The sequence below is a fragment of the Trichosurus vulpecula genome, chromosome 8 (genome assembly GCF_011100635.1).
Source record: "Trichosurus vulpecula isolate mTriVul1 chromosome 8, mTriVul1.pri, whole genome shotgun sequence".
Taxonomy (NCBI): domain Eukaryota; kingdom Metazoa; phylum Chordata; class Mammalia; order Diprotodontia; family Phalangeridae; genus Trichosurus; species Trichosurus vulpecula.
In genome coordinates this window covers 179,604,486-179,619,803 of record NC_050580.1, presented here as the reverse complement: position 1 = coordinate 179,619,803, position 15,318 = coordinate 179,604,486, and the positions used below count along the sequence as shown (strand labels likewise).

At 39.6% G+C, this 15,318-nt stretch overlaps 1 protein-coding gene across 1 annotated transcript in view; it reads right to left on the bottom strand.

Annotated features, from left to right (window-relative positions):
* Nucleotides 1–15,318, bottom strand: part of CHD8 (chromodomain helicase DNA binding protein 8) — a 63,478-nt gene that overhangs the window by 18,797 nt on the left and 29,363 nt on the right. Inside the window, exons 5-17 of the mRNA XM_036734624.1 lie at nucleotides 14,987–15,101; nucleotides 13,326–13,508; nucleotides 13,151–13,219; nucleotides 12,659–12,714; nucleotides 12,103–12,220; nucleotides 10,899–10,982; nucleotides 8,455–8,592; nucleotides 8,174–8,295; nucleotides 7,782–8,025; nucleotides 4,990–5,166; nucleotides 1,567–1,710; nucleotides 922–1,177; nucleotides 55–265 (exon numbers count right to left, since the gene is read on the bottom strand). Of these exons, the coding sequence (XP_036590519.1) occupies nucleotides 55–265; nucleotides 922–1,177; nucleotides 1,567–1,710; nucleotides 4,990–5,166; nucleotides 7,782–8,025; nucleotides 8,174–8,295; nucleotides 8,455–8,592; nucleotides 10,899–10,982; nucleotides 12,103–12,220; nucleotides 12,659–12,714; nucleotides 13,151–13,219; nucleotides 13,326–13,508; nucleotides 14,987–15,101 (1,917 nt within the window). The remainder of the gene's footprint in view (nucleotides 1–54; nucleotides 266–921; nucleotides 1,178–1,566; nucleotides 1,711–4,989; nucleotides 5,167–7,781; nucleotides 8,026–8,173; nucleotides 8,296–8,454; nucleotides 8,593–10,898; nucleotides 10,983–12,102; nucleotides 12,221–12,658; nucleotides 12,715–13,150; nucleotides 13,220–13,325; nucleotides 13,509–14,986; nucleotides 15,102–15,318) is intronic.

The following is a 15,318-nucleotide window of genomic DNA, read 5'->3' as shown; positions in this document are numbered from 1 at the left end:
CCAGTAGTCTTAGAAACCTAATTCCAAGGGTTGGTTGGCTAATATATCTCTCACCTTCTCTGGATCAAGTAATCCTCCAGGATATCCAGGCAGCGAACCATCTGGGAGAAGATCAGCACCTTATGGCCACCAGCCTTGAGTTTTGGAAGTAGCTTGTCAATGAGAACCAGCTTACCAGCTGAGCGGACCATGGCCTGAAGATGGAAGTCATGGGGGATGATATGGCAGGCCTCCCGAAATTCTGTTAGGATTTTTTCCTCTGCGCCTGTTAAGAAAGTCAACCTTGATGCTGAGAGCTGAAGAAGCATGTAACAGGTTATTATTTTATCAAGACAATGAGCCAACAGGGTAAAAAAGGAAGCCTAATTTATGGTAAACACTTCTAAGACAAAGTAGTTCAGGACCAAGGAAAATACTCCTGAATTACAGTTCAAAACAGGAAATTATCTAAAGCAGGGGTTTTTAACCTTTTTTGTGTCATGGACCCTTTTGGCAGTCAGCCAATGGATCCTTTCTAATGCTTTTAAATGCATAAAACAAAACACATAGCATTTCAAAGGAAACCAATTACATTAAATACATTTATGAAAAAATTTTTTTAAAAAGCAAGTTCATGGAGCCCATCTAAAAGAGTATCAGGGAATAGTGTACACATTCAGAATGTATCAGACTGAAAAGATTTAGCAGACATCAATATAACCTTACTTGGGAGATTAGAAAGGATGAGATAGGCAAAACTATGGAAGCAGCACATGAAAAGTCTTTTTATATGTATCTATAAAAAGGATAACCCTATACAAGGCTGAGTCTAGGGAAGAAAGGATTTTCTGTGTCCTGACAGAAAGTATTTCCTCTTTCTCTGAGGATAACTCATACAATTTGGAAATCTAGGTATATAGTAAGAACTAGCATAGTATTTACCATTGATGAGATATGGATGATTACAACATTTACGCAGTTCCATCATTGTGTTAAGTAGGTTGGGCATGTTTGTGTGACCTGCTCCTTTGGAAAGGAAGGAGAAGTTTTTTTCCAAGATAGCACGATAATACTTCTTTTGGATGTTGGTTAATTCCACTTCAATGATTGTCTCCTGTTTGGGAGCTAGGTTTTTTTCCACATCTTCTTTGAGCCTTCTCAACATCATTGGCTTCAGAATAGCCTGTAGCTTCTGGACCTGAATCCAAGAAAGAAATGTACATCACATAGTGTAAGAATGGAGAACTGAAAGTAGGCAAAGCACCTCAGAATCTGAAAGCTAAAGGTCATGGACATTTTCATATGAATGGGTTAGGGTCACAAGGCAGAAAAGAAAGGACAATAGATGTTTACCTGTCATATACTGTTTGCACTACATCAAAGATTCTTAACCTGGGATCTATGAATGTGTTCTCTAAAAAAATATTTAGATAACTATACTTCAAATAACTTGTTTTCTTTGTAATCTTATGTATTTTGTTTTATGCATTTAAATACCATTATTCTGAGATGGTATGCATGTTTCACCAGATTGTCAAAGGGGTTCATGATACAATAAAGGTCAAAATCACAAAACAGACTTTTTACCTGCTCTTCTGTCTTGAGATCACCAAAGTCCTTGAGGAACTCTGATTCTGAAGGAAACTGTGAAGGTTCCAAGAAGTGCAACAAGCTAAACAGTTCTTCCACAGTGTTTTGCAGGGGTGTCCCTGTGAGCAGCACCTTATGCTCCTGAAAATGAAGAACAGGACAGAGGAAATACAAAATCAAACATCACAACATCTTAGCTTTGCTATTAATAAGTTGTCATTTATTCTCTCTAAGACCTCATCTTAATTGCCTATAAAATGAGTAGGTTTGCACTAATATCCCATCAGACTCTTAAAAATCATATGGCTGGGGGGGGGGCAGGGCAGAGCCAAGATGGCAGCTGGAAAGCAGGGACCAGCATGAGCTCCCCGCCGAGTCCCTCCAAAAAACCTATAAAAAATGGCTCTGAACCAATTCTAGAACTGCAGAACCCACAAAACAGCAGAGGGAAGCAGGGCTCCAGCCCAGGACAGCCTGGATGGTTGCTGGGTGAGGTCTATCCTGCACGGAGCTGGGAGCAGAGCAGAGCCCAGCGTGGGCGGCGCGGACCAACCAGACCAGCAGCCAGGCAGAGTGTGCCCTAGCGCCCTGAATCAGTGAGCTGTGGCAGTTACCAGACTTCTCAACCCACAAACACCAAAGACAGCGGAGAAGGTTAGTGGGAAAAGCTGCGGGAGTGGAAGGAGTTCACGGAAGGAGTTCAGTTTGGCCACTGCCCCCGGGGCAGCGGAGGTGGGGCAGCTACAGAAACACAGCTGCAGTTGCTTTCAGCCCCAGGCCCACCTGGTGGGAGGAATTAAGTGGCTGATCAGAGCAGGAGTGAAGAGCCTGCTGAAGATCTAAGTCCAGTCTGGGTTGGGGGTTCTTGGGGAAGGAGGAATGCTGGTGTCACAGAGCTGGTGCATCCCCCCAGGCGTGGAACATAGTTCTCTAAACTCTACAAGCAGTCATACCCCACTGAAAAACTCAAGGGTCAAGTTAGTTGGTCGGGAATATGGCCAGGCAGCAAAAACGCACCCAGATTCAGTCTCAGACTTTGGATTCTTTCTTTGGTGACAAAGAAGACCAAAACATACAGACAGAAGAAGTTAACAAAGTCAAAGAGCCTACAACAAAAGCCTCCAAGAAAAACATGAACTGGTCCCAGGACATGGAAGAGCTCAATTTGGAAAAGCAAGTTAGAGAAGTAGAGGAAAAATTGGGAAGAGAAATGAGAAGGATGTGAGAAAACCATGAAAAACAAGTCAATGACTTGCTAAAGGAGACCCAAAAAAATACTGAAAAATATACTGAAGAAAACAACACCTTAAAAAATAGATTAACTCAAATGGCAAAAGAGCTCCAAAAAGCCAATGAGGAGAAGAATACCTTGAAAGGCAGAATTAGCCAAATGGAAAAGGAGGTCCAAAAGACCACTGAAGAAAATACTACCTTAAAAATTAGATTGGAGCAAGTGGAAGCTAGTGACTTGATGAGAAATCAAGATATTATAAAACAGAACCAAAGGAATGAAAAAATGGAAGACAATGTGAAATATCTCACTGGAAAAACCACTGACCTGGAAAATAGATCCAGGAGAGATAATTTAAAAATTATTGGACTACCTGAAAGCCATGATCAAAAAAGGAGCCTAGATATCATCTTTCAAGAAATTATCAAGGAGAACTGCCCTGATATTCTAGAGCCACAGGGCAAAATAGAAATTGAAAGAATCCACAGATCACCTCCTCAAATAGATCCCAAAAAGAAATCTCCTAGGAATATTGTCACCAAATTCCAGAGCTCCCAGATCAAGGAGAAAATACTACAAGCAGCCAGAAAGAAACAATTTGAGTATTGTGGAAACACAATCAGAATAACCTAAGATCTGGCAGCTTCTACATTAAGAGATCGAAGGGCTTGGAATATGATATTCCGGAGGTCAATGGAGCTAGGATTAAAACCAAGAATCACCTACCCAGCTAAACTGAGTATCATGCTCCAAGGCAAAATATGGACTTTCAATAAAATAGAGGACTTTCAAGCTTTCTCAGTGAAAAGACCAGAGCTGAATAGAAAATTTGACTTTCAAACACAAGAATCAAGAGAAGCATGAAAAGGTAATCAAGAAAAAGAACAAGAAAAAGAAATTGCAAGGGACTTACTAGAGTTGAACTGTTTTGTTTACATTCCTACATGGAAAGCTGATGTGTATGATTCATGAGACCTCAGTACTAGGGTAGCTGAAGGGAATATGCATATATATGTTTATGTATATATATATATAAGTGAATGTGTATGTATGTATATATGTATGTGTGTATATATATATAGAGATAGAGAGAGAGAGAGACAGAGAGAGACAAAGAGAGAGAGAGAGAGACAGAGAGAGACAGAGAGAGAGAGAGAGAGAGGGCACAGGGTGAGTTGAAGATGAAGGGAAGATATCTAAAAGAAATAAAATAAAATTAAGGGATGAGAGAGGAATATATTGAGAGAGGGAGATAGGGAGAGATAGAATGGGGTGGATTATCTCGCATAAAGGTGGCAACAGGAAGCAGTTCTGTGGGAGGAGGGGAGAGGGCAGGTGAGGGGGGAATGAGTGAACATTGCTCTCATCAGATTTGGCCTGAGGAGGGAATACCATACATACTCAATTGGGTATCTTACCCCACAGGAAAGAAGAGGGAAGAAGATAAAAAAAAAAGGCAGGGATGATGGAGGGAGGGCAGATGGGGGTGGAGGTAATCAAAAACAAACACTTTCGAAAGGGGACAGGGTCAAGGGATAAAATTCAATAAAGGGGGATGGGTTGGGAAGGAGCAAAATATAGTTAGTCTTTCACAACATGAGTATTGCGGAAGGGTTATACATAATGATACGCACGTGGCCTATGTTGAATTGCTTGACTTCTTAGGGAGGGTGGGTGGGAAGGGAAGAGGGGAGAGAATTTGGAACTCAAAGTTTTAAAAACAGATGTTCAAAAACAAAGAAAAAAAAAAGGTTTTGCATGCAACTAGAAAATAAGATACACAGGCAATGGGGCGTAGAAATTTATCTTGCCCTACAAGACAGGAAGGGAAAAGGGGAGGGGAGGGAAGTGGGGTGACAGATAGGAGGGCTGACTGGGGAACAGGGCAACCAGAATATAAGCCATCTTGGAGTGGGCGGGAGGGTAGAAATGGGGAAAAAATTTGTAATTCAAACTCTTGTGAAAATCAATGCTGAAAACTAAATATATTAAATAAATAAATAAATGAAAAGTGGAAAAAAAAATCATATGGCTACTTTTGGCCACCAGATCCTTTCACCCAACATGAAGACCTTTACTTTGGTTTGATTTCCTTCTCTTTAATATCTTTAGCAGGGTAGGGGAGTTTAATACCATAGAGGTGACTAATCCTTCCAAATGTCTCCCACAAATAAGCCTGCTGAACTCACCAGGTCCATGTGCTTGAGACTATCAAGCAGCTTGCAATTCCGATTCTTGAGTCGATGAGCCTCATCAATAATGACACAACGCCATTCAATCTCCCGTAGCTCAGGGCAGTCTGACAAGATCATCTCAAAAGTGGTGATCAAGGCATCAAACTTATATGCCCCAGGGATAAGCCGTCCCTGAGCATGAAAGAACAAAAGTTAGAAATTATTTGAAGCTTTCTAGAAAAGAGAGACTATTCTGAACTTCCTGAATTATCCAACTGCTGTACATAATTACTGACAAAATCATCTAAATCATTTTCTTCCCAACAAAAAATACCAAATAATCTAATATGAAATATAGTGCTGACTGACTGCCAGGTCAATTTAAACATTTAAATTAATTTAATTTAATTTAAATTAAAATTATTAATTATATATTATGTTCAAGGCACTACGCTGGGTGATACAAAGACTGCTCGAGGTACAAAGATGGACATGATAAGGACTCTGCTCTCAAGGATTTTATGATTTAATATGGGGGTATGACATACATGTATACACATTTACATACATTAGGGGAATAAACAAAAATATCACACAAGATAGAGTGAAATAAGGGCAACCTTTACCACTTTAAGTCTCAAAAGTGTTTAAATGTTAATTGTTTAAAGAAATCACTTTCCAATGAATGTCTTCAAAGAATACTTTTAGGATCCATAACTTCATTGATATGGGTACTCCTTCCTGGGGCACAAATTGCTATCCCTTGATCATCTTCAGGAAGTGCTATGGCCAAAAAAATCATCACTGTATGGTCATGATGAGCATCTCTGAACTGAGCTAAGCTGCTCTTTGGATGACAGATATATATTACACACACACACACACACACACACACACATATATATATATATATACATATATATATATATATATACACATGTATGTATATGTGTATATATATATGTATATATGTATACATGTACACACACACACATACACAAATATATATATATATATACACACACACTACACATCCCTGGGCTAGGCATGAGGTCTTTCCAGTTTGGTAGGATCTGTAAGAGTTTGTATTCTGCATGCACAGATTTAAAAAACTCTGTCACTTCCACACTGTAAATCACTGGAGCAGAACTTTAGCAAAGGAAACTGGCATCATCATTTGGAATACTTTTCACTATACCATTCTGAAAGGTGGTACTGGGTAAAGTATGTTGGGAGTAAGTCAAGAGAGGTCTGAGCTCTAATCCTGCCCCTGACACTTATACTCAGGTGGTCTTGGGAAAGTCACCTCACCTTGCTGAGCATTAACTTCTACCTCATAAAACAGGCCGATACACTGGATTATGTGCCACAATAGGGCTGCTATGAGTAAAGGACTTTTCAAACCTCAAAATGAATGAGTTAGTATTATTGTTTTTAATACAGAACTGCCCTAAAGGACTATAAAGATTTTTTTAAAATAAAGTTTTACTGGTATATTTTGTTTTTACATCACTTTTCTTTTCTGAATGTATCACCCTTTCCCCTCCAAGTTTTCTCTTGTAACAAAGATTAAAAAAAAAAAGAGTTAAAAAAAGCAGTTTAGCAAAACCAATGAACAAATCAACTACAACTGATAGCAGGCAAAATATTCCATACCTATGGAACCCACTCTCTGCAACAAAGGGAGGGAGATTAATTTTCTCAAATCTTTTCCAAGGGTCATTAATGGTTTGTACAGCTATTTGCTCATCTACTATATAAATGGCTCTGGACTGTTAAAACATTTTGAGTTCCTGAGTTGGCGTTTTATAGTTTTGGGGGGTCTCCTTCCTTACTGCAAGCTATCCCTTCTCAATACAACTCCTCTTCCACTAACTCATTGCTTCTAATCTGTTATGATCTAGGAAATCAGATAGCTGAGGTTATCTAAAGAGAGTCAAGGCTTTAAGTGAGGGCCTGAGGGGCTTACTTTTTAACATCAGGAGTTAATTTAGTACACAGATTTTGGATCTTAGTTGTCAAAGTGATTTTTTAAAAATTTTTTTTGTTTGTTTTGAGGGCGGGAGGCAAGGCAATTGGGGTTAAGTGACTTGCCCAAGGTCACACAGCTAGCACATGTGTCAAGTGTCTGAGGCTGCATTTGAACTCAGGTCCTCCTGACTCCAGCACCGGTGCTCTACTCACTGCGCCACCTAGCTGCCCTGTCAAAGTGATTTTTTATTTATTCCTTAATTTTCAGCTACACTTGGGCTGCTGGTTAAGTGATCTTTGGATAAGCACTGTATCACTAGATAGATGCCTTTATATATAGCCCAGATAAAAACCTCTATGAAGATACTTTTAAACCTGCAAACTCACATAAATCCAAAAAGGCAGGGGAGTTAAAGCAGGTAGTTTAGTTCAGTTCCCTAGGGTTTAAACTTCTGCATAAATTAAACAGCCACCACTAGGTCAATATATCTGTGCTCCTGACTGGTGAGATGACCGCTCCCTGCCCCCAATTCCCCTGCCAGCTACTTGCCAAGCAGCCATGCTCAGATGAAAGAGGAATCCAATCAAAACTAACCATTCTTGGAAAGGACATGACAAACAACTGCCCTATGACTTCCCAAACTAAAATATCCATCCATGGTCACCACCCACTATATGTACTATCTTCCCCTATTAGAATGTAAGCTCTAAAGGGGCAGGTACTGTCTTGCTTTTTGTATTTGTATCCCTAGTGCCTGGAACATAGTGTTTAATAAATACTTTGTCATTCATTCATTTGCTATGTGAAAAGGCCTTTTCCTACATAGAAGGCTCACCCGTGAATCTTTGCAGTACATCTCATACTGCTGGATCATTTGTCGGCTGGCCAGACTGCCGTGGTACACAATGGTGTTCATCTCTGTCCATGTGTTGAACTCTCTCTCCCAGTTGGTAATTGTAGAGAGTGGGGCAATGACCAGGAAGGGACCATGGATGCCTACATTATATTCCTCTTGTAGGAAGGCAATGGACTGAATTGTTTTGCCCAGCCCCATTTCATCAGCCAGGATACAGTTCTGCCTGCAGAACCATCACAGAAGGGAAAGTATGTCAAAGCGTGTTGCCTTTAACACAAGATTGGAAGTATGAAATGGTACCTTCAAGAGAAGAATAGTGAAAAGTAAGCCCAAACTGAGCCCAGATCTTTCAGGCCCACTGTTTTGTTTACCTGTTGTACCAGTTAAAAAGTAGCCAGTTGACCCCTTCTAGCTGGTATTCTCGTAGTTGATTCCGGTTTTTGTACTCATGTGATAACTCTAATTTCTTCCAGGCACTTGCCTGAGGACGATTCTAAGAAATAAGAAATGAATAAGAAGAAGAACAAAGACAGCAGCAAAACTGGGCAGCGTCCGAGACTGAAAAGTGGCTACAGTAGTTTAAAGAGAATTCAGCATAACATTAAGTAATATGCTTACAAGATATGCTGTTTTAGAGGCAGCATCTACTTACCACCCTTTTGAGCTCTGGATGCCTTGACTGGATCCGCTTAAACTCCCGGACTTTGCCCTCATCCACATCTTCTTTCAGTTCCCAAGTACTATCCTCATAGGGTAGAGAACACCATTTGACCAGGTAGTAAATTACAGGCTAAGAGAAAAATAAGTCAAGTTTTTAACAGAGTCCTAGTTCTTGGCTAGGGCTACAGGAGTCTTACTGCTTAACCAGACCACAGACTGTCAAAACCTTAACATAACAACAAAGAAAGTCTCAATGATCTTCTGGGTTTAACTTAGTGTACCCCTGGAAACAAGATTAATGGCCCTGATCATTTTAGCTAAGTGACTAAAAGTAAAGTCTGTTCTAATAATGAAATTTCTACAGAATAACCTACAGAACGCTGAGTACTAAAACATCTCCAAAGGCTGAGCATAAGCAAAAAATATCCTTATACCAAAATATCTTAAAATCCATAGCTGCTATGACCATGTGCCTTGTTCCACCGCCCTCTTCCTGCATAAAACCTTGGCCGCAGCCAAGCTATTTTTAGAAGTTGGAACAGGCTAAACCTGTAGGCAGCATAGCAGGGCTCACCTCCACTGGGCCTCAGCCCCTGGGGCTATCAGTAGTCCAGATGCTACCTCAAGAACAGTCAGGAGGCTGGTGAAGAAGAGGTCTCCTTGTGAGCCACAAGGAGCTAGGAAATAATTAGGAGAGGGTATCACTGAAAAGAAGTAACAAGGGTGAAGGTAAAGAGGAAATACTACTGCTCCAATTAGAGCACTATGCTCAAAAAATATTTTTTGGGAGGGGAATATTTGAAGGGAAATGATAGTGATCTGTGACAACACAAGGCCCCAAGCCTCACTATTTAAAATAAAAGGCAAGATGACTGAGCACTTACAGGACTTTGCTAAAATTACTGAGTATCAACTTTTGGCTTAATAGGAAGGGAGTTGAATATAAAGGCAGCAAATTAGGGCCCAACTCATAGGGATCTAGAAGCATCATGGCATAAGATAATCACCTCAACAGATGGCAAGCAGTTATGAGAAAAAAGTAGGCTAGTAGAAATCAGTCATATAGAAGACATTATTTATTAACAAACTTTTATTAAGTACCTATTATATGTGAGGAGCTGTGAAAGAATAATAGTTCTTTTCCTTTGATTAGACATTATCATCATATTATTCTATCAATCTTGTCTCATAAAGAGGTACCATGGTATAGTAGCTACAGTTGACCTCAAAGCCAGGAAGACCTGGGTTCAAACTCAATTCTAATAGCTACTGGTTTTGTGACCCTGGGACAAATCACTTAACCTTTCAGTAGTCCAGGTAACTCTCTAAGACTATAAATTATAAAGAAGGTGCTAACCTGCATCTCATGTCTCTCCCTACCCAAGACCATGTGTTGAGACTTCCAAGTCATACACTGCTGGCATTACATTTTATAATCCAAGGATTTCAGAAATTAAAAAAAAGGAATAACTGAGGCACGGAATGATCAAATGCCTTAGCCATCATCTATTGCAGTTCTCCAAGATCCTGAACTTAGTGCTGTACTTAACCAATGTGTGAACAAGAAACCATATTAGGGACCAGTAAACTTTTGAAAGAGTTGTGGCAAGATGATAGTTTCTTGTCATTTGCTATGCCAAATGCAGACAGAGCATGAAGGGGATGCTGAACGGGCTGGTCGCTTCAAGGGGCTGATGAAAAAGAGCAAGTACTAACTGAAGACTTTTGAGAAGGAGATAGGCTAAGTATCCAAATGGGAAGGAAAGTGCTTACTGGTTTGCTCAATTTTCAGAACCAACAAATAGCCACTGTGCTGATGACTGTTCTATGTAACAGGCAGCTAGGTGGTGCAGTGGATAGTGTTGGACCTGGAGCTAGGAAGATCCAAGTTCACATTTAGCCTCAGATACTTAGTAGCTGTGTGAATCACTTAACCTTCCTCAGCCTCAGCTTCATCATCTAGATAGGGATACTAATAGTATCTATCTTGCAAGGTTGTTGTAAGGATGAAATAATATTTGTAAAGCGTTTTGCAAACCTTAAAGTGCTATGTAAATGCTACCTGTTATTATATAACTGAGGGGGTAAGGGAAAAAAAGAAACTACTAATGAAATTTCTTCTTGGTCCAAACTCCTCCTGCCCCAAAGTAACCAATTTTTCTTATTCAATTCAGTGAATATAAAATATGATTCCAATGAGTTGACTTCAAAGCAAAAATCATTTAGAACCGAAAGCCTATTTTCCCCTACTTCAGTTTTAGTCAATGGCCATTCTGCCTAAAGAAATGATGAAAGTACTTTTTAATTCCCAAGGAATTTTTACCTTTGCCTGGAAAAATCAAAGAAAGACCAAGACAATAGGGGACGTATAACCTACCAGTTCTATAAATAAGAAACCCATTACATCCTTCTACCTATTCTCACATTACAACTCACCTCCCCATTGTCTTTGTCAATGCTGTGAGACTCATCCAATATCCTGTCCACTTCCACATAGTCTGGGTTGAAGGGCTCTTCATCCTGGTTTGGTCATGAGCACAGACAATAAGACCAGAGGACCATCCGATAATGACTTACCCAATAAGTTTGCTATTTAGTCGGTTTGGGCATGCTCTGCCAACATAGCTATGTTCTGTGGCTGAACCATACTCTTAGTCCTTACAACTCTGACAATCAGAAAGAAATTATATCAATGTAAACTCACTGCAATTAACAACTCAGAATACCAGTACTAGTTAGGCAGAGTCAATAACATCTTCGTATATGAAGAAATCATAAAGTCTACTTGGTCACCCCTAAACCTCTCTAGATGAAGGGTTAGAAGGCAGTTCACTTCTACAGATCTGTTTAACCATGTCAGAAAGTCTATAAATCAGCCATTTTGGGATGACCAAATGCATCTTACTCTTTCTAAGGCTACAATCCTTTTCTGACAATATCTCCCAGTTCCTTCTAAACCTCAAAGTGTTTTTTTTAAATTAACAAACTTGCTGTCAGGGCATAGAGGCCATGCAGAGGATACATGATGTTTCCTACTTTGGCAGAGGAACATTTTGTACACTTTTGTTGCAAGTAGAAAAGGAGAGTTGAAAATAACTCAAGAAGCTCATAAACCTGCTAAAGAGTAACCAGTCAGGCTAGATACCAATACTGAAGAAAGAAAATAACAATCCTGCCAAAAAAATGCTTCAGTGAGATTGGAATAGAAATTTTAAGAAAATTAACACTCTTTTATTAAGACAATTACTTATGTCTATAGCTACCACTAATTGTTCATAAAAAGAAATCCCAAATGGACCAGCTCTTTGATTAAAACAAGAAAATGGCTACTAATGGCTTTTGTTTCAGAACATCTTTCCTTGAGAGAAGCTCAAAGCACTTCATATACATTATGTGAAACACTTGAAAAAGATTCTAAAGAACTAAGGAATAATTTTATAACTAGGAAAACAAAATACGGGGAAGTTAAATAAGGAAAGAAGGCCAAGTATAGCAATGAAAGAAAATAAATACCTATGTACCCTTTAAGGACCCAACCATATGTTCAGCAATTTGATGTCAAGAAATTAAGATCCCATTAGGAGATCATGCTTCTAGAAAAAAACAAATGACTGAAAAGGCAGCACCTACTCCTAATTACCTCATGGAAGAAGTGTCTCATTTGAGCCATTTTGGTTTTGAATCGCTTAAGTTTTTGATGGATCCTCTTGTCTTTCTCTAACTGAGAGATAGTGGCCCATTCACAGTGCAGATAAGAACTGGAGTATGAAAAGAAATAAAAATAAAAACAATACTCATGCTGTAGGAAAGGGAAACTGATAAGCAATAAAATGAGTTAATAAGCATTTATTAAGTGTTTACTATGTGTTAGGCACTGGAGATATAAAAACAAGAATGTCCTTAAGGAGCTTATATTACCAGAGGAGACCACATCTAAGTTTTAGTATATTAATTGGAGTCACATTGAATAGCATATAGAATCTTGATCAGATACTACCACCCTTCCCTCAGAAGAAAAACAACAAACAAAACCCTCGAAAGAGTCATTTCCCAAATTTTCATTACATGGACTGGGAGAAGGAAGAAGAGAAGAGAACCATTCTCTCCCATGACAGACTATAGGGGAGGGGGTGAATAAAAGTCTCCACCATCCTTCTGAGTCTCAGGGATGAATATTTTTGGCCTGGGATACTTACTAGTTCTTATACTTGACAAAAAATTCCTCTGCTTCTGTGTACTGTCCAGAGGGAAGCTAAGGGGAAAGAATTGAGAAATTATAGTCCCACCTTATAGTTATCCATTCTCTATTATCCTAAGTAAGAAACACTAACTTTAACCACACAGGGACCGCTAGAGAGGCAAAACTCTTGGCAGCAAACCCTGGTATACATCATGTCCAGTCCTCTTACTGTGCAATATCAATCCAGGATTGGAAAGAGTTGGTCTCCTAGAATGATGACAATAGCATGCTCTTAGCTTGTCCTTTAAACAAACCTCTACACACTTTTAGATTGGTAAGTTGGAGAAGAAGCCAATGGAGATATCGTCTTCCTAATTTCTGACCAGTCCATGTCCACTACCCTCCCACAGGTAAAGCCTAGTAACAAGCCCTGGTGCATAAAGTCTCTTAACAGTCAAACATTTGGCAGTAGAAAGATGTAGGCTGACACCAAGCATAGAGGCCTAACCTCCTTTTTCACCACCCGCATAGAAAGCACTTTGTCCACAATGGCTGCATCTTCTTCACTGGGGTTCTCCTATAAGAAGAGATATAAGTGGTCAGCAGAGAATTCTGAGCAACAAGGATAAACTCTGCCCTTGCTCTTAGTACTCTCCCTGAAACGGCTCAAGTATTCAGCTCACCACAAAGAACTGCATGGATGGCAATGTCTCGCCATCAGGCTCCTGAACTGGCTCAGGCAGAATGGGCTCAGGCTTTACTGGACCAGTCACATCCACCTCTTCTTCCTCCTCATCATCTGTGATCTTAATGTCCAAATCCTCTGTGTATTTTTTTCTCTTCACTTGTCGGTTTGAACGTCTCTTCTGCAGAAGCAACAATGGTTAGACAACCCAAAGTGGAGCGATAAAAGTTGGCAAAAATTCCAGTAAAGTCATAACTTTTTCTATAAGTTGCAGTAATCCTAAGCCTTACTTCCTATTTTACCTACCAGTTAGACTCTAAGTTCAAGTAGGTAGGAACTCTCTGTTCCTTAAATACAACCCTCCATCTCCCACCTCCATGCCTTTGTACTGGCCACCCCCCCATGCCTGGAATGCCCTCTATCCTTACCGCTACCTCTCAGAATCCCTCTCTTCCTTTAAGATGTAGCTCAGGTGGCTTCTTCTGCATGAAGCCTTTCCCAATTCCTCCAATTGCCTATGTCCTCTCTCCTGAACTAGAATGTATTTAACTACTTTGCATATATTTGTATTTATTCATTTTGTATTTGTACTGTGTGTGTATGTACTTATTGTCTCCCTCAGTAGAGAGTAAGCTTCTTATGAGCAGAAACTGTTTTATGCCCTATACTTGTATGCCAGTGCCTAGAAGATAGCAAATACTTAAATGCTTGTTGATTATTTTCATGAAATATTAATTATATAAAATCACTAAGAAAACGGCAATATTTACAGTAAAATTTTATTTAGGCAATATTCTAACAAAATGCATTTATAAATGCTGCTCTCTCCCAGGTCACTGAACTAAGAGTAACTGTCTGCTGTTAAGGATGCTCTATTTTACCCCCAAATTCCCATAAAAAACAAACTAGAAAATAGTATCAGAGAAAGGAAAACAAATTAAATTTTAGCCATTTGATTTAAAGGCAGGAGTAGGTCTGACTGCCCGTGAAAGAGGCTAAAGTGTGTACTCTGGGAATTGGTGCTAGTTATTTCCAATCTAAAGGTCACCAAGGACCTGGTTTTAGTTGCTATTTATGTAGGGATTTAAGGTTTGTAAAGCACTTCACATATATTAGCCCATTTGATCTTCACAACAAGGTACCATAGGTATTATTACACCAAAAGGAATAGACATCAGGGTGGAGTGAAGATCAGAGGAAAGAAGTGTTCTTTAGTGGTAGAATGAACATTAATGATTTGTGCTGGACTCAAATGCAATGCTAGCCGTAAGCTAATCCTCCATTCTTCTGGTCTTCACAGTATGTGTCTCCAAACGCCCAAAAAAAAAAAAAAAAGGCTTTGTGCTTGGCTGCTCCAGTTTAAAGAGAGACCCAGAAGTATGGAAAAGGTCAGGTGAGAAGAACTAAAGTAATTCTGACTGAAACCAAAATATTGTAAGTGGATTGAGGGAAAGAAGAATTATTACTCCTTCCAGAGCATTAAGTCTAAGAAAGAAGAGTTCAAAAGATGACTTTTGTAGAAAAGCATTTAGGGAGATACGAAGTCTTTATATGTGTGCTTCTGGTACCTTTAGATCTAGGCACCATCATTTTAATCTGGGGACATGTCCTGCTCTGTCACCAAGTTTATCAGCTCAGTTTTTCCAGGAGAGCCTTTACCTGAATGCTGCTCTCTTCCTCCTCCCTGGGTGATTGTGCAGGCATGACTTCCACATCAGAATTATCAGATGAGGTGTTCCGTTTCCTTTTCTTACTCACCACAGGGGTGATGGTGCTGAGAGGGGAAAAAAAATTCACTTTCAGTGAGGTACTGGGGACCCCTCAGACATATCTTCATAGCAATTCAATTGTCAGTCGATAAGAGATAGTTGTAGAGAGATTAAAAACCGACAGCATAGGCCAGGGGATAAGAGAGCTCAGTAAGAAGAGGACAAGAATCCCATTTGTGTCTAGGCCCAATTCAATTCTCTAAAACCATTAAAGACCATGGG